The following is an 18,166-nucleotide window of genomic DNA, read 5'->3' on the forward strand; positions in this document are numbered from 1 at the left end:
AATTTCTTGATAACTATACTTTATTTTACTTCAAATTTATTCGTAAATTTAATATAAGTTGGTCATTGAACTTAAATATTTGCATGGTCACTCCAAACCACTTTTCTAATTAGTTAATGGATATAGCAGTGACCAATGTGAAGCAAAATTTTAATTTAGTGACTAACTCTAAAATAAAATTAAGTGAAATAAAAAATTTACTAAGAGTGTGTTTGATTGACATGAAAAATATTATTTAGAAAAGAAAATATTTTTCTTGTTTTAAAGAAAACAAAAATCACGTCCCCAAAGAAAATATTTTTCTTAAAAGCAAGAAAAATTAAGTATATTTTCAGAAATTGGAAAATATTTTTAATGAAAAAAATAACAATTAAGCACCCAAAGTAAAAATTTAGGTGAAAAATTGATATTTTTCATGAAAAATAAATATAATCAAACATATTTTAAATGTTTATTTTATAGGAATTTTATTAATTGATTTTTTAACCATCAAACATAAAGTGAATTCTATACAAAAATTCGAAAATGATGATTAGAATATAGAAATGACAGTCAAAAAAATGTTAAACATGGTTTAAGGGTGATTAACTGCCACTAGTGTATTTAACATTGCTGATGTCTCCTAAAACCCTAATCAATTCGAAACTCGAAAGAAAGAAAGTTCGAAAAATGGCGAAGAGAAAAAGGAGAGAAATTGAAGAAGAAATCAACAAGGAAGCACAAAATGATGTATCAATTGCAAACGGAGATTCTGAGTATCACAAGAATCAGCCAAAAAAAGGAGCAGCAGCATAGAGCAAAAAAGAAACAACGGAAAAATAAAAACGACGCTGTATCGTCAGAAAATGAATGCCCCCCTTGGGCATTGCTGTTCCAGGGTCCATTATCTTTAACACCCAGTCCTTTGAAATCGCGACCCGGGTACTTTCTATTTGCCCCATACCTGTGAAAAATGTATTTTTTAAGAAATGGTGTGTATATATTGGTGTATATTTTGTTGATTGGTCTATATGTGAAGATGATGAAACTTTGAATCAATTAATGGAAAGGTTTTGGCTTTTCTGTTGTAGTAGAAAACCAAAGGTGTCTTTTTTCCAGTAAAAGTGATTTCCTGTCTGTTCAGTGTTTGATAATTGGACAATCTAATCAAAATACTTAACTTTGAATTCATTGTTTTAAAGATTTATGTGGTTAGGTTTGCATTTAGATGAGATATGAGATGACAAGGCGCATGTTTTTCAATAGAAAGAGTTGTTGCGCTCCTTGTTTCATAATTGGAGAATGTAACGAAAAGACTGAATCTGTAAACAAATTAAATAAGAGTTTTTCAATTTGTACTTTGAGGTGGGTTTTGCACATTATTTTGAATTAGCAAATAACAACTTGCAATTATTATTATTATTGTTATTGTTATTATTTTGTCTTTAGGTTCTAGTTGAAGTTCTTTTTTCATCGATCTCTGCTTTGTCAAAGAATTTGGAAGAGCCGGACCCTAAAAGCTAGCCGTTGAGATTGGAGAACCCAAGCCTATATAAACCGAACAGAGAAAGTCCATACTTCCGATGTGGGATTCAGGTGCCCATGTACCCCAATGAAAACCATGACAATTCACCACGCTTCTGACTCGGCGTCCAGGTCGAGTAGGTGCCCATTCAACCTAAGTGGTAACCGAGATCAGAAGAGATGATGCCTGCTCTGATACCATTGTCATAGAACTTGGAAGAGCCAGACCCAAAAAACTAGCAGTTGAGATTTGAGAACTCAAGCCTATATATACCGCACAAAGGAAGTCCATACTTTTGATGTGGGATTCAGGTGCCCATACACTCCAATGGAAACCATGACATGCTTATGTTCAATTTTGTTTCCCCTTTAGTTGGCTTGTCAGATTGCTCATGCTGCCCACCATTTTTCGAGTTGATGAGATTTCTTTTACTATGGCTGTTTCTTTCAATATGAGTTTATTAGTGGAAAGGACTAATCTTTATTGGTTTTGTTACTCTTCTGCTATCAATCTTAATATGGGTGATTCGAGGACACAGATTTACGTGGATCTGCCTGGAAATTTTGTGCGTACTTTTATGAGATGGGTTCACTTGGAAAATTGGTTTTTGCGTATCAGAAATTTAGTTAAAAAGAAAAATATAAATTTTCACAGGCGTGCTGAACAGTTTCAGCTGCCCTAATCATCAAGGTTCCACCAGCCCATGGAACTTATAGAAAGGAAGCTTTGAAGAGGGGTAGTTAGCCTTTAAAGTGTAATGGCTTCATAAGATGCAATTGTTGTCATGGTTATGGTTTGAGCATTTTAGGTTTCTGTTTGGGCCCGTCATATCATGTATAGAGATATCAGAGATGTAATTAGCTGTTGATTTGTTTATTGTTAAAAAGAAATTGTAGGTATGTTTTTGTGCTTGTTTACACAGATTGTTGTATTTGACAAGAGTACATTAGAGGATGATTCAATTGATGTGGTTGAAAATAATTCGGATGAGTATGAGACTGGTGCTGCTTTTCTTATCAGAATATTGAGGTATCTCGAGAAACCACAGTATCTCAGGAAGGGTCTTTTCCCCAAGCATAGGTTTAAGATTTGTGGTGCGTATCTAGTATTTGTTTTCATATCTGAATGAAAACAATATATCTGCACTGATACTCATTTTATTCTTTATTCTTGTTTTTTGTGCACGGCCTATTGCTCCCACTTGATGCCCCACACCATTTGCGTTATTATGAATGAGCTTCTTACTGGGAAGGTAGAACTCCAAACCTATTGTCTGTTATTATTCATGTGCACTAATTTTGTTAAATTCCATTATAACGGGTTTCAAACATGGTTGATACTTTTTAAGCTAATGTTTGTTATTTTTTTAAATGCATTTTTTTGGAATTATTTTATTGATTCATATTGAGGCTTACTTCTCACTGCACCTCTAGGATTAAACCTCCAAAATGCCTCGCTATCTGAACTAGCCTTTATAAATATTTGAGGTGTAAGGCATTCCTGGACCTGTCTTTTTCATTGTTACTTTTTAAGGGAAAAATAAAACAAATAAATTGAAACTTTGGGTTGAGCGACCCAACCTGTTTGACAGCTTACACTTGATCGCTGAACTTTTAGGTAAAGTTTCCAGTTGGCTAATCGAATTGTAGATGCCATGACTTCCCACACCAGTAGGAAATTTGACAAGAACTAAGTAATGGTTTTTGGGGCTTGTCGTCTGTGTTTAAGTTTTTGGTGTTCACACACACACACAGACGTGTCTTTATGTGATTTTCCATTTTATTTTTTCTGAAGCTATTTATATATCATTTCTCAAGTATATATATTTATATAGCATTATAAAATTAGTGCAAAGTTTGCCACACGATGGTTTACACTGTATCACTGAAGTTCAACAAGTTTCATGGCAGTGACACTACTGATTTTGCACTTAGAGTAATTTACCAATTACCATGTATGCATACTTATTGTTGATTCATATGATCGGAGCAAAGTTTGGGCATATGATGGTTTACACTTGATCGCTGAACTTCAGGTAAGTTTCATGTCGAAAATATTTTTGCTGATGCCTCTGACTTTGATTCTAAGGAAATTAACCCACCTTTGTATTTTATACAAGTTAAAGTTATATATTATTTTAGCTTTGTTATTTTATTTTTTATTTTATTTTTTGTTTTATTTTTTGAGTTTTGGTCATAGCTTTGTGGTATTGATATTACTCTAGCTTTAATTACACTCTATCTGGGAGTCCATTCATTTGATAGCTTTGCAATATCAACTGAATGTGATTGAATTCTCTTTTGAAAGTCAACGAAGTCTTTTGCGAGGTATAAAGGTGTTTCTCTCTGCCCCTTATTTTTTATAGTTAATACTTTAATTGTGATGTGAATGATTGCTTAGAAAATTGTTCATGGAGAATTTAGTATGGATTTTACTTCATAGTGTTTTTATCATGTTAACAAGAAAAATTACTAATTAGTAGCTTCACGTGATCTTGTTTGAATCGGTACATTTTATTAGAAATTATTAGTTTTACCTGAGCTGATTGATATGGCACATTTTTAAAATTTTTGATATCTTTCTTTTTTCTAGGTATTACACTGAAAAATCAAGATCAAGGTTCTGTGGGGACCCTTCTTGATGTGGGTCTTGGCATGTTTCGGTTTATTTGCACTTAATCTTATTCCATGCAGTTGTTTGTAATTGATACGTTCAGATATTTCTTGTATAAACTTCATTTTTGGTTAAGTTTTATCAAGGCACAAGCATTCTGTGTGTCAGAAAACCTTTCTCCTTTCCCTTAGTTGATTTCTTCTCCATTGATGATCACACAACTATCTGATGAACCTTTTCCAAACAATTCGGTTGTGGTGCTGTAACCTTTCTCCATGAACCTTTTCCAAACAATTTGGTTGTAGTGCTGTAATCTTTTTCTCTGTTCNGAATTTGGCAGGCACATCGTTTTAGAAATTCCTTATTTCACCAGGATCTGACCTTTACAAAACTTGAGTTCTATGGAATGAAAATTGATTCAGGCAGAATAAAATTTTTCACGTTTCTGATTTACAGGGGAAAAATGTGTGCGAGTCTTTCGACTTATATTTGAGCACATGCCCTTGTCAAGGAAATAGAACATTCGGACAGAGGTAATTTGTGCAGTTTTTTCTCATCTTAATTCATCAAACGGGGAACATTCTCTCCCAATAAGTACATCCGCAAAGAATTTACGTCTGCAAACAGGGAGCAATCCTAATATCTCCAGTATTTTCAAAAGCCAATCAACTGTGTTTCACGCAAATACGAGCATAGCTTAATTGCTCGACCCCGTTGAAAAAAAGAAGTTGGTAACTTGAGATATTTGCAAAAACGCCAAGAAGGTGAGATCCTGTCACGAACGCATTGAACCTTGAAGAACATGTATTGACTAGAAAATTATCCATTGCCTTGTGTACGTCTCATGGGAAAGATTCGACATTATTAAAGTAGAAATTGTACTAGGCCAGACTAATACATAATGTACAATATCATCATATATTAAAATGTCAACGGGTATAAATATTAGAATTACGTAACTTTAATAATTCGAATGGTGTAAGCAGTTTCCATTTGGACGGTTTTTCGACATGTTCTCTGAGCCTTTTCTCCAGCAGCCCATTTGTCACGATGATTGTGAGGTATGATCCAACTGTACTGTATTAAAGAAGTTTGGTAGCGAGTATAGGACTGGACAATATTAATATAATATTGTCGTACTACCAATTTTATCTCCAACACTAAAAGTTTCGTCAATTTTGATTTTCGTACCTAATTTTGTGGGTGCAGGTGGGAAAATATCAGACAGTTTTTTATTATACCTAGGTATAGATGTTTTTGTGTATGGGTGTCACAGGTTAGGAGAAAAAATTTAGTAACCAATTAAATAAAGAGTGGAGCATGGTATGACTTTGGTACTTCTTTTATTCTTATCAAGTAAACTGTCGACTAATGTGAGGACGTAATTAGAGGCTCATCTTTTATGTATTCCCACACTGTCTGAAAAATGTGGAGTCGGCACGACACTTGGGTCCCATGCTGATTATAACGTGTGCTGATATTATTAATGGTCTCTAGACTTAAGTGGCACGTTAATAATGTGAATGGAACATGCGACCTGATCAAAGAAACAACGTAAAATGTTTGTTTATAATTTATTCTCATTGCTGAAATTACTTTAAAGGCTCAATCTTGCTGGATATACATGAAACAGTTGGTGGTTGTGCTTAGGTATTTCAAGAGGCAACTGCATAATTAGTACATCATTTTACAATAACCAACTAGTACAGTCAATGACAAAATCAGCACCTGGTGAGCCATGGCAGTCGTTCGTGCTGGTTCTGTCGCAATTTATTTCCTTATATTGGGCAGCCGTCTAGCAACAGCGCGCTACCCTGACGCTGCCTTAGCTCACGCTCTGGCCTGGCTCCGCCACTGACGACGGTCATATTTTAACAGGCTATATATCAGTAAAGTGCCCGCAACAGTATTTTAATATAATGAAATGATGGATCCAATCACTGTGAAATGAAAGAAGCCAATTGCTTAATCAAATCCTTTGCTTTCTCAGTATGAGGATCCATTACATGGAAGCAATGATCTTCTCCATCAACTACCACTAGCTGAACTTCACCACTCCACCCACTTTTCTTCAGAGTTTCAGCATAAAGAATCCCTCTCGGCGTCATAAGATCCTTCTCTGCTAAACAAACCAGTACCTTCGAACACTCCAACCCGGTTAAGCTTGGCGCGTCCTCGGAAAATGGATTGATCATCGGATTGTCAATCCCGCCAGGGGCTGATGGATAAGCACATGACCAAACCCTATTAGCCAAATGCTGTCCATCGAAATCGTCTTTTGATTCTGACCCAATTGGCTTTGATCCCCAGAAAAAAGGATGAGATAGAAATAAGCCCAAAATTTTCACATCCCCAGGCAAAGGTTCCACCCCAGCTCGGAGAACTATATAGTGCGCTATATTGGCTCCGGAGCTATCACCGCCAACATACAATTTACCAAAATCGCCATGTTTAGTAATCCATGGATCCTTTTCGATACTGGTATTTGCAATAAGGTGCGAAGCCACCCATTGAAGGGCGGTCCATGAATCTTGATATGCTATAGGCAGAGGGTGTTCAGGGGCGAGCCTGTAGTCAACAGAAATGATTAAAGCTTTGGCTTCGGCGGTTAATATGTCAGTGAAAGGGTGGAAAAGGGCAGAGTAGGGGGAATCCACGACAAATGCACCGCCATGGAAGTAGACTAGGACCGGGAGTTTTTCGTCCTGGTCTGTCAGCTTTGGGAGGTATAATCTGGCTTTGACCTCCGGTGAAATGCTTATGTCTTTAGAGGCTACTCCGGTGGTTTGGTTCTCCAGCGACGGCGGGACATGGGACGTCCTCCTCAGCCGCTCGACGGAGCCATCTTTGTAGACTTTGATGAGCGGAGAGAGATCGTGGAGCACTTCATCGGTGGTGTTGGAATCCATGGGAGGGAGCTTAATCACAGTCTTGATTGGTAAGTTGATTATATCGTCTTATGCTGGTTAGGTTAGGTGTCAAGTACTCATCTTGACCCACCATTTTGTGAATGAGTGATTATTATTTCATTAGAAACTTTGAAATGACAATTTTAATTTTTCTGGTGAAAAACTTGTACTGATTGGATGAATGTTCTTTCATTTGGAATATAAATTGATATATAACAGTATAAAGAAACAAAAAACTTGTATAATCTTTTTGGGCGTAAAAGACAAGAATAATCATCTTATTTTAAAAAGTGATTTTTCTAGAGATCAATCGAGAACTCTCGATTTCACTATTAACTTTACTCGCATTCAATTCATATTTCAGTCCAGTTATTGCGTTATCTTTTAATAAATTCAAGATAAATTATTAACGTTTGTCTTTCATGTATTGATCAAACTACTAAATATCAAACTTTCATCTCAATTAATATTTTTACAAAAGTGAAGCGTAAGAGCGGACATATAATCTCTCAACACGACATGCAACAAATGTCATGTAATTTAACTCTAATTAACGGACATGAAAATAAATCGATCATGTCAATTTAACATAATTTAAAATGAAGAAAAATCCAAAATAATGAATTAAAACATGAGTTAAAGTCAATCAGTTACATCATTCGATCTAACATGTAATCTCACAAGAAACATGGTGAAGGAATCAAAACAAGAATCTCTTAAGTTTTTTCCTTCAACCCCAAAAACCTGAAATTCTCGAAGCTTGGATCTTCAGTAATTTCTTAGAACCTAAACTTGATTTATCTCTACAAGATGAATGTTGTGTTTATAGATACTGATAAGTTTTGAGTTTTGTCATAGGAGATGTTAGGATGATTCTCTCCACTCGAATTATTAAGTCTGATTGGATTATTTTGTTGGCCTTGGAAGTTCTGAGCAAAGCAACCTGCTCAGTAAGTGATGGATCAATGGCGACTACTAGATACTTAGATTATTGATGATTTGCCCCCCACAAGTTTCACATGTCGAAAGAAGTACTTGAACCGTGTTAAATAGTGATTCAATCACATCAAACTTCGCTCACTCATATCTCAAACACATCATGTACTTCTATGACATTCTTTTTTTATATATTCATTATGATAAATCTCGTGGAGGCATGTGAGATGAGAATATGGGTCTTATCTATCTTTTCTAAGAATTGTGTACTATTTGAGATTAAGTTGATGACATCTGTCCTCAATTGAAAGTTTGGATTCCATGAGGATAAGGATTCTCAATTGATAATCACAATTGGAGGCATAAAGTGCCCAACTAGAACATTGTTCTTATCAATTTCGTGGTTTGCTATTGCGTGTTTTTATCATTATCTTGCTTCTCTTTGTTTCCCGATAGAAAATTTAAACAAAGAAAAACGAGTAAATTGGATAAAAAAGAAATAAGGAAAATAATTAAAACTAAAATTAACTAATCAGAAAAGATAAATAAAACAGTTATCGGCAATAAACGTCAAAAACTTAATAATTTTATGTTATAAGTGGATGGTATCATATACAAGTAATAAATGTGGACTAGTTATCTAACTATTAGATTTAATTAAATACCTGCCTTAATTAATCAAGAGATACAAAATCAATTATTGCAATTTGATAAATAAACAATTGAAAATAATGAAGTAATTCTTGAGATTTAATCCAGTCACAAAAAGCACTAGGATCCCAAATTCACCATCATTAACATGTTATATTCTAAAACTGTTCGTTATTAATTAATTCTCTTTTACGTTGAGAATTGATATTCCTTATGTGAATAGATAAAAAAATGAATTACAAGGCCAGAATATAATAAAAGATTTCTCTAAACTGTAGAAATACATAATTTTCTCCGATAAGATCTAGCGTTGTTTGTATTAGAGCTGGAAAATAAATTACTTTTTGGTATAATCATGAATTCAAAAAATAATCCTAAAATTAGTTGAAGAATAGGTAGTCAAAAATAATTCAACAATAAACAATCAATCCCCATCAAAAAAAAAAAAAGAAAAAAAGAAAAAGAAATGTTAGCAACAAGAAGTCTATCCTATCATATTTTATCATCAAAATGAACGATATAAGATAAGATGAGCGTATAAATTTGAATAAAAGTTTTACACGACTGTTAGCTCATGTTTGGCTTACCTAAAAATCAGCTAGTTATCATAATTTGACACTTAGCAACACATATTTGCTATAAATATTTTTGTCAAAGAATCTACTCATTTTAGGTGTTGACAGATTAGGTTACATGCAACCTTTATCTTATGAACAATTCTGGACGTACATAATTAATTTTCACAAAAATTGGTCAGAAAAGACACAAAATGGGGTGGGTGGGTGATTTTTTAACAATTTTTATCAAACCATGGAGCCCATCGCATGTGAGAATTCTGGCAAACTTCTATATTGTTTTCTTCTGTACATGCAGAATTTTTCTTATCTTATTTACCAAAAATGTGACATTACCTTGCCTTCTAGAAGACATTGTCTAGGTCTAGTGTCTAATGAGCTCGCGTTTGGCTTGGCCTCACTATTCTTCATTAAAGTATAATTTCATTTTTTTTTTCTCTTCTTATTAAATTACACATTTTTTAACAAAATAATATTACACGTAAATTTAAAAAAAATTCTTTCTTTTTTAACCAAACATTCTCCTAAAAGTTTTAACACTCTCATTACAACGTGAATAATGAGGTCAAATGAGAGATGAATTTATTTATTTTTCACTTTATAATTCAGTAAAAGTGGAATGATTTTTGGAGTAGGAAAGACTGCTTCGTTTATAGTCATAAATTATCTATGAAAAACTTATGTAGCCCCCATTGGTGGAATTAAAATCAATTTTTTTAATAAATTTTAATAAAAATTGATGAAATACTGTCGTCATCCATATCAAAATATGACACCACACAGTGAATTACACAGAAGGATGAAAATATTCGTCCGACAATTTTATTTCCACAAGAAGATGATGATAACAACATAAACAGAAGAAAGAAAAACATGAGTAATATAATCTCAGTATGAAATAAAAGAAGCCAAGCGCTTGATCAGATCCTTTGCTTTCTCTGTTTCAGGATTGAACATATGGAAGCAATGATCTTCTCCTTCAACCTCCACCATCTCCACCTCCCCATTCCAGCCACTTTTCTAGCGTATAAATTTGAATAAAAGTTTTACACGACTGTTAGCTCATGTTTGGCTTACCTAAAAATCAGCTAATTATCATAATTTGATACTTAGCAACACACATTTACTATAAATATTTTTGTCAAAGAATCTACTCATTTTAGGTGTTGACAGATTAGGTTACATGCAACCTTTATCTTGTGAACAATTCTAGACGTACATAATTAATTTTCACAAAAATTGGTCAGAAAAGACATAACATGGGGTGGGTGGGTGATTTTTTTAACAATTTTTATCAAACCATGGAGCCCATTGCATGTGAGAATTCTGGCAGACTTCTATATTGTTTTCTTCTGTACATGCAGAATTTTTCTTATCTTATTTACCAAAAATGTGACATTACCTTGCCTTCTAGAAGACATTGTCTGGGTCTAGTGTCTAATGAGCTCGCGTTTGGCTTGGCCTCACTATTCTTCATTAAAGTATAATTTCATTTTTTTTTTCTCTTCTTATTAAATTACACATTTTTTAATAAAATAATATTACACGTAAATTTAAAAAAAATTCTTTCTTTTTTAACCAAACATTCTCCTAAAAGTTTTAACACTCTCATTACAACGTGAATAATGAGGTCAAATGAGAGATGAATTTATTTATTTTTCACTTTATAATTCAGTAAAAGTGGAATGATTTTTGGAGTAGGAAAGACTGCTTCGTTTATAGTCATAAATTATCTATGAAAAACTTATGTAGCCCCCATTGGTGGAATTAAAATCAATTTTTTTAATAAATTTTAATAAAAATTGATGAAATACTGTCGTCATCCATATCAAAATATGACACCACACAGTGAATTACACAGAAGGATGAAAATATTCGTCCGACAATTTTATTTCCACAAGAAGATGATGATAACAACATAAACAGAAGAAAGAAAAACATGAGTAATATAATCTCAGTATGAAATAAAAGAAGCCAAGCGCTTGATCAGATCCTTTGCTTTCTCTGTTTCAGGATTGAACATATGGAAGCAATGATCTTCTCCTTCAACCTCCACCATCTCCACCTCCCCATTCCAGCCACTTTTCTTTACAGTCTCAACATAAAGAACTCCTCTCGACCTAAATGGATCCTTCTCTGCTACACAAACCAGCAGCCTTGAACACCCCAGCCCCGATAAACTCGGCGCATCTTCTACAAATGGATTGATCATCGCATTGTCAATCCCACCAGGAGCTGACGGATAAGCAAATAACCACATCTTACATGCTACATTCTGCTCAATTTCTTCTTTTGTTTCGGACCCGATTGGCTTTGATCCCCAGAAGTAAGGATGAGACAGGAATGCGCCCACAATTTTCACATCCCCGGGCAAAGGTTCTGCCCCAGCTCGGAGAAGAATATTATGAACTATATTGCCTCCAGCACTGTCGCCACCTATATAGATTTTACTGAAATCACTGTGTTCAGTTAGCCATGGTTCCTTTTCGATGCCCGGTTTTTCAGTAACGTGCGAAGATACCCATTGAAGACCAGTCCAGGAATCTTCATATGCTATAGGCAAAGGGTGTTGAGGGGCGAGCCGGTATTCAACAGAAACGATTAAAGCTTTTGCTTCGGCCGCTAACATGCTAATGTAACGTTTCTCGAGGGAATTGAAGGCGGATCCGATGCAAAATCCACCGCCATGGTAATAAACCAAAACTGGGAGCTTTTGTTTTGGTTCTGTGAGTGTTGGGAGGTATAGTCTGGCTTGAACCACTGGCGTAATGTTCAAGTCTTTAGAAACTACGCCAGTGGCAGCGTCATCCGGCGACGGAGGAACATAGGGTGAATCAATGAGCCTCTCGACGGTGCCATCTTTATATAGTTTGATGACTGGAGAGAGGTCGATGAGAACCTCTTTGTTGGTGTCCGAAGCCATGGCAATGTGGTTGATAGAAAGAAAATCAGTAGATAGCGTTAGATTTATAAACTAAACATTTGTCGGTGAACTGTACATGCCAAGAGATTCCGTAAAGAAAAATCCTGCGTAATTGTGAAGAAAAATTGTAGGGGCCGTAAAGATTGGGGTTTAATTTGATTGGTTTGCTTTCATGAATGCTTTTGATTTTTCATTGCAGATAAAGATACTTTTGAAATTATAACAATCTGTCTCTTATTTTTCGCAATTCAACTTGGACTTTACTTGTTCGAGAAGAATTTTGCCATTTCAAAACGTTTTGGCCAGGGAAAACTGTTTTTCTTTAAAATTGCCGTTTGAAAGTTTGTGACAAACTGTCAAACTTGGTATACACTTCTTACACCAAACATGATTGGTTTGAAAATAAGGGGATTTGGGGAGAGACTATTTTGACACATGAATTTTTGTGGGAATAAAGAACTGTGAATGAAGCTTTTTAATTCGTTATTAGGGTTGTCAATTTAGAGGTTTTTTAAAGCAAAACACATTGCAAAATGGGGGGTTTTGAAGATTACAAAGGGTGAAGAAATTCAAGCTTGGTGAAAGTTGGATTTTGGAATTTTTTTCTTGTCTACTTTGGATCTGGTGGTGTATTTATTAACATTATTTTTCGATTAAATTCTTATCTGGGTTGAACATTATAGTTGTTAACCAAATCCATAATTTTGATTGTGGAAGACATGTTTTTATTTATTGATGTGTATCGTTTTTATCATTGTGCTTGATTCGATTAATTTTCTTGCCAATTATTAATTGATTTGTACGTGAATAGTAACAAATTAAGATGTGAATTATTAGCTTAAATGAAACATTAAAAAGTGGTAATTTAGCTAAGAGATAAAGATATACTCTTAGCGTGTACTCTAAGAATTATTGCAATCATTTCATGAAATTTTTGGTGGACTAATCATTTAATTAGGTTAAATCTCACTTAGATATATAGTAAGTTGATTTATTTAAGAATAATTGAATTTGTTTGAGAGAGATCAATTATTTTAGAATCCAATGCACAATTGGAATATATGTCACGAATTTTATATGATGAATAAATAGGAAGGATTAAAGTGAAATCATGAGTCTCAGCATTTTTCTCATCGAATTAATTCGTAAAAATCGAGATTGTCCACTCCACAACACTTTAATTGATTTCTTAGTTTAGAATTAGGATAATCACTCAAGTGCAATTTTATGTTTGTCAAATATAAGCTAGTTTATTAAAATCGATATTTAAGTACAACAGTTTGCGTGGGACGTTAAGACAAACTCAAGTTCACCTCATTACTTGCTTAGTGTTGTCGTACATATACGATTATCAATCTATCATATTTTTGGCATCGGTGTGAACTATTTTTATTTGATGTTGATTTTTAGTGAGTTCTTCCTTTTGTTTGAATTTTTTTTATATCTTAATTCTATAAGGTTGATAAAAATTCAATTGACCATTTGAAATAATCGCTATACTTGGTGTGTGACTCGTTGGTTCTTTAGGGTTATGATTATAAAAGGACCAGTCCCATTGTATAAACTAATAACTAATTCATCGCTTTGTATTATCTGAATCTAAAGTAGTAGTCAAGACATAAAAAATCAATCATATCTTTGTAGCAATTGATTATTATTTTTTATTTTGTTGGCATATTCTTGTAAAATAAAATGAAATAAGAAAGGTGTGTATAAATTGAAGGATGAGAAAAGAGAGAGAAAAAGAATATCGCTAATGCAGAATTTCATTAGATAAGATTTACGAGTCATCTTGTAAAAGATAGTGGAATAAAGCATCAATGCTTATTTCTTACATGTGGCTACTATTTAGGCAGAATATCTTCACCCTACCCAAATTCATACTTTGACAGTTTAGCATAAAATTGATGTTCACTCAGAATAATAAACACTGCCCTTAAGTGTTTAATGCAGTCCTCGGGAATAAAGGACTGACGAAATAGGGAAAGAGAACTCTTAAGAGTAAGAGCAGCCCTTCATGTAATGAATCAAGAAAAAAAAGGGAGGTTGGAGCCAATAAAGAGTAAGGAGATTGACTCAAGAAAAAAATTGAATTATGAGCTCCATTTAGAATTTGAACATACTATTAGGTACAAACTGGTGGAAACAATGGAACCTGTGAAATGCAAAAGATTTTATAGAAAAATAAATCTTAATGATTCACTAGTTGGAATGACGAAATTACCGAAGATCAATTTATCTATTGGGAATGTTAAGAAATATAGAATTATTTATTAATTATTAAGGGTAGAATAGTCCTTTTTAGTTTCCTTTGTTTAGCCTATATATATTCTTTTTGTATTTAGGTTAAACCATCTTTTAGCATTCAATTAATTAATGTAGTATCAATGAAACCCTAGCCTTCTCATTTTTCTTTATTTTCTTTTGGATTGTTTAACATGGTATCATAGCTAGATTTCATGGGAAAAAACTTAATCTCAAACACAGCTTTCGTGGATCATTATTTTTGGTATTTCTGCAATCTGGTATTTCTGCAATCTGTTAAATCTGATATTTTTGCAATCTGTTAAATCTGATATTTCTGCAATCTGGTATTTCTGGAATCTGTTATTTTTTTTTTTATTATGGCTACTGAAAGAGACGATTCCCTTCAGTTTGTGAATGTGAGGTTGGATGGAACGAATTATTCGTATTGGAGTTACGTGATGAGAAATTTTCTTAAGGGTAAAAAGATGTGGGGATTCATTAGTGGAACTTCTGTGAAATCTGAGAATACCAATGAGGGTTATGTTGGTTTGATAGATGCTTGGGAAACAAACAATTCAAAAATTATTACTTGGATTAACAACTCTGTGGAGCATTCCATAGGTAGAGAGTTGGCGAAGTATGAGACAGCAAAGAAGGTTTGGGATCATCTGTAAAGATTATTCACTCAGTCAAATTTTGCAAAGCAGTATCAATTGGAGAATTATATACGAGCCCTTCATCAGAATAATATGAGTATTCAGGAATTTTATTCTGCTATGACAGATCATTGGGATCAATTGGCCCTTACAGAATCGATAGAATTAAAGGCATGTGCTGCCTATATTACTCATAGAGAGCAGTAACAGTTGGTACAATTTTTAACGGCACTTCGCAGTGATTTTGAAGGACTCAGAGGTTCAATTTTGCATCGTTCTCCACTTCCTTCTGTTGACTCAGTTATCAGTGAGTTATTGGCTGAAGAAATACGTCTTAAGTCTTACACTGAAAATGGAATTCTTTCTGCTTCTAAGCCTTCTGTATTAGCAGTGTCTTCTAAGCCATCCTCTAATAATCAAAATAAGCTTTACACAAGGGTTGCCTTTGACGAGTGCAGTTTCTGCAAGCATAAAGGTCATTGGAAGGCTCAGTGTCCTAAGTTGAGACAGTCGAATCAATTACAGCAGCAATCTCAAGCTTGGAAGCCTGGCAACCAATCACGATCTAATGCTCATAGACCACCACAATCTAATACTGCAGCAGTAGCTTCATCAGATCCTATCACTGATCCTAGTACTTTGGCTGAGCAATTTCAGAAGTTTCTCTCCTTACAACCTCAAGCTATGTCTGCTTCTTCCATAGGTCAGTGCCTCATAGTTCTTCAGGTATGTCACATTCTGTAGGGGTCTTGGATTCTGGTGCTTCACATCATATGTCTCCAAATTCTTCGTCTTTTGCTTCTGTGTCCCCTTCGTCCTCTATTGCTGTCATGACTGCTGAAGGCACTCTTATGCCATTAGCAGGTGTTGGTTCTGTTGTCACACCTCACTTGTCCCTCCCTAATGTTTATCATATTCCGAATCTCACATTAAATCTTGCTTCCGTTGGTCAGTTATGTGATTCTGGTAATTTAGTCACATTTTCCTCTTCTTCTTGTTATGTGCAGGATCTGCAGTCTCAGAAGCTGATTGGGACAGGCCGTAGGAATGGTGTACTATATATTTTGGATGAGCTAAAAGTGCCAGTTGCTGCTGCCGCTACTAGTGTTGATTTGTCTTCGTTTCGTTTGAGTCCTTCTTCTTCTAGTTTTTATTTATGGCATTCTCATCTAGGTCATGTTTCGTCGTCTCGTTTGAGATTTTTAGCTTCTACAGGGGTTTTAGAAAATTTACACCCTTGTGATATTTCTGATTGTAGTGGATGCAAACTGGCAAAATTTTCAGCTTTATCTTTTAATCAAAGTATTTATGTTTCTTCTTCCCCATTTGATTTAATTTATTCTGATATATGGGGGCCTTCTCCTGTTGCCACAAAAGGAGGGTCTCGATATTATATTTCTTTTATTGATGATCACACTCGTTATTGTTGGGTTTATTTAATGAAACATCGTTCTGAATTTTTTGAGATATACTTAGCCTTTCGTGCTCTTGTTAAAACTCAACATTCTACTGTCATAAAATGTTTTAGGTGTGATTTGGGTGGGGAATACACTTCTAATAAATTTTGTGAGCTGCTTGCTTTAGATGAAACTATTCACCAAATTTCGTGTACAGATACTCTTTAGCAAAATGGTGTTGCTGAAAGAAAACATAGGCACATTGTTGAAACTGCTCGTTCTCTCTTGTTGTCTGCATCTGTCCCTAGTGTGTTTTGGGGTGAAACTGTTCTTACTGCTGTAGGTTTGATTAATACAATTCCATCTTCTCATATTTCAGGGTTTTCTCCTTTTGAAAAGTTGTATGGGTATACCCCTGATTATTCTCTCTTTAGAGTTTTTGGTTGTACTTGTTTCGTTCTTCGTCCTCATATAGAACGCAACAAGTTGTCATCTCGATTTGCAATTTGTGTTTTTCTTTGTTATGGTGAAGGTAAAAAGGGGTATCGTTGTTTTGATCCAATAACTCAGAAATTTTATGTGTCTCGTCATGTTGTTTTTCTCGAGCATATACCTTTTTTTTCTATTCCATCCACTACTCATAGTCTGACTAGATCTGATCTTATTCGTATAGATCCTTTTTCTGACAATCCTGATAGTTTGTCTTCTCAGGAGCCTACTACTTCAAATGTCCATTCTCATATTCCTACCCCGTTGTCTTTACAACCAACTCGTACTAATCATTCCGCAGGTACTGACATTTTACTCTCCGGCACACCTGAAGCGTCTTCTTCTCCTACGATCCCTCAAGCTCCATCTGAGATTGTGGATCCGCCTCTACGTCAATCCATACACATTTGTAAGTCTACAAAGTTACCAGATTTTGCTTATTCTTGTTATTCTTCATCATTTTCTACCTTTTTAGCTTCTATTCATTGTCTCTCTGAGCCCTCTTCCTATAAAGAGGCAATTCTTGATCCTCTTTGGCAGCAAGCTATGGATGAGGAACTTTCTGCTTTGCATAAGACTGGTACTTGGGATTTGGTTCATTTACCTTCTGGTAAGAGAGTTGTTGGTTGTCGTTGGGTGTATAAGATCAAGACTAATTCTGATGGGTCAATTGAGCGATACAAAGCTAGGTTGGTTGCAAAGGGATACTCTCAACAGTATGGTATGGATTATGAGGAGACATTTGCTCCTGTTGCAAAAATGACTACTATTCGTACACTTATTGCAGTAGCTTCGGTTCGTCAGTGGCTTATCTCTCAACTTGATGTTAAAAATGCCTTCCTGAATGGAGATCTTCAAGAAGAGGTTTATATGGCACCCCCTCCTGGTGTTTCACATGATTCTGGGTATGTTTGCAAGCTCAAGAAACCGTTGTATGGTCTCAAACAAGCACCTCGTGCTTGGTTTGAAAAATTTTCTGTTGTGATCTCTTCCCTTGGATTTGCTTCTAGTAGTCATGATTCTGCTCTTTTTGTTAAGAGCACTGATGCAGGTCGTATCATTCTATCTTTATATGTTGATGACATGATTATTACTGGTAATGATATTGATGGTATTTCAGTTTTGAAGACAGAGTTAGCTAGACAGTTTGAAATGAAAGATTTAGGTTCTCTACGATATTGTTTGGGTATTGAGGTAGCCTTCACACCCAGAGGTTATCTTCTTTCTCAGTCGAAATATGTTGCGGATATTCTTGAGCGGGCAAAA

The 18,166-nt window shown here is 34.8% G+C and overlaps 4 protein-coding genes across 6 annotated transcripts; 2 read left to right on the forward strand and 2 right to left on the reverse strand.

Annotated features, from left to right (window-relative positions):
• Positions 1 to 557: 557 nt before the first annotated feature.
• Positions 558 to 5,087, forward strand: LOC111382012. Its single transcript, XM_023005872.1, has 7 exons — positions 558 to 1,097; positions 1,889 to 2,073; positions 2,172 to 2,240; positions 2,386 to 2,615; positions 3,704 to 3,788; positions 4,097 to 4,166; positions 4,534 to 5,087. Exons 1-7 carry the CDS (start codon positions 850 to 852, stop codon positions 4,652 to 4,654), a joined length of 1,008 nt encoding a protein of 335 aa, XP_022861640.1. The 5' UTR covers positions 558 to 849; the 3' UTR covers positions 4,655 to 5,087.
• A 574-nt stretch (positions 5,088 to 5,661) lies between these two features.
• LOC111381998 (2-hydroxyisoflavanone dehydratase-like) lies at positions 5,662 to 7,217 on the reverse strand. Its single transcript, XM_023005853.1, has one exon. The coding sequence runs from the start codon at positions 7,024 to 7,026 to the stop codon at positions 6,055 to 6,057; it is 972 nt and encodes a 323-aa protein (XP_022861621.1). The 5' UTR covers positions 7,027 to 7,217; the 3' UTR covers positions 5,662 to 6,054.
• Positions 7,218 to 9,975: 2,758 nt separating this feature from the next.
• On the reverse strand, positions 9,976 to 12,278 carry LOC111381999 (2-hydroxyisoflavanone dehydratase-like). 3 transcript variants are annotated; one of them, XM_023005856.1, is made up of 2 exons: positions 11,254 to 12,278; positions 9,976 to 10,187 (listed from the first exon to the last, which is right to left on the reverse strand). In XM_023005856.1, exons 1-2 carry the CDS (start codon positions 12,109 to 12,111, stop codon positions 10,077 to 10,079), a joined length of 969 nt encoding a protein of 322 aa, XP_022861624.1. In that variant the 5' UTR covers positions 12,112 to 12,278; the 3' UTR covers positions 9,976 to 10,076. The 3 variants fall into 3 exon arrangements, with proteins under 3 accessions (XP_022861624.1, XP_022861623.1, XP_022861622.1); XM_023005855.1 differs by having other exon boundaries at positions 9,976 to 10,178; positions 11,245 to 12,278; XM_023005854.1 differs by lacking the exon at positions 9,976 to 10,187 and having other exon boundaries at positions 11,042 to 12,277.
• A 2,565-nt stretch (positions 12,279 to 14,843) lies between these two features.
• Positions 14,844 to 16,282, forward strand: LOC111382002. Its single transcript, XM_023005859.1, has 4 exons — positions 14,844 to 15,028; positions 15,142 to 15,189; positions 15,254 to 15,717; positions 16,022 to 16,282. The coding sequence occupies exons 1-4, from the start codon at positions 14,844 to 14,846 to the stop codon at positions 16,057 to 16,059; spliced, it is 735 nt and encodes a 244-aa protein (XP_022861627.1). The 3' UTR covers positions 16,060 to 16,282.
• The last annotated feature ends 1,884 nt before the right edge of the window (positions 16,283 to 18,166 follow it).

This window comes from Olea europaea, unplaced genomic scaffold (assembly GCF_002742605.1).
Source record: "Olea europaea var. sylvestris unplaced genomic scaffold, O_europaea_v1 scaffold2415, whole genome shotgun sequence".
Classification (NCBI taxonomy): Eukaryota; Viridiplantae; Streptophyta; class Magnoliopsida; order Lamiales; family Oleaceae; genus Olea; species Olea europaea.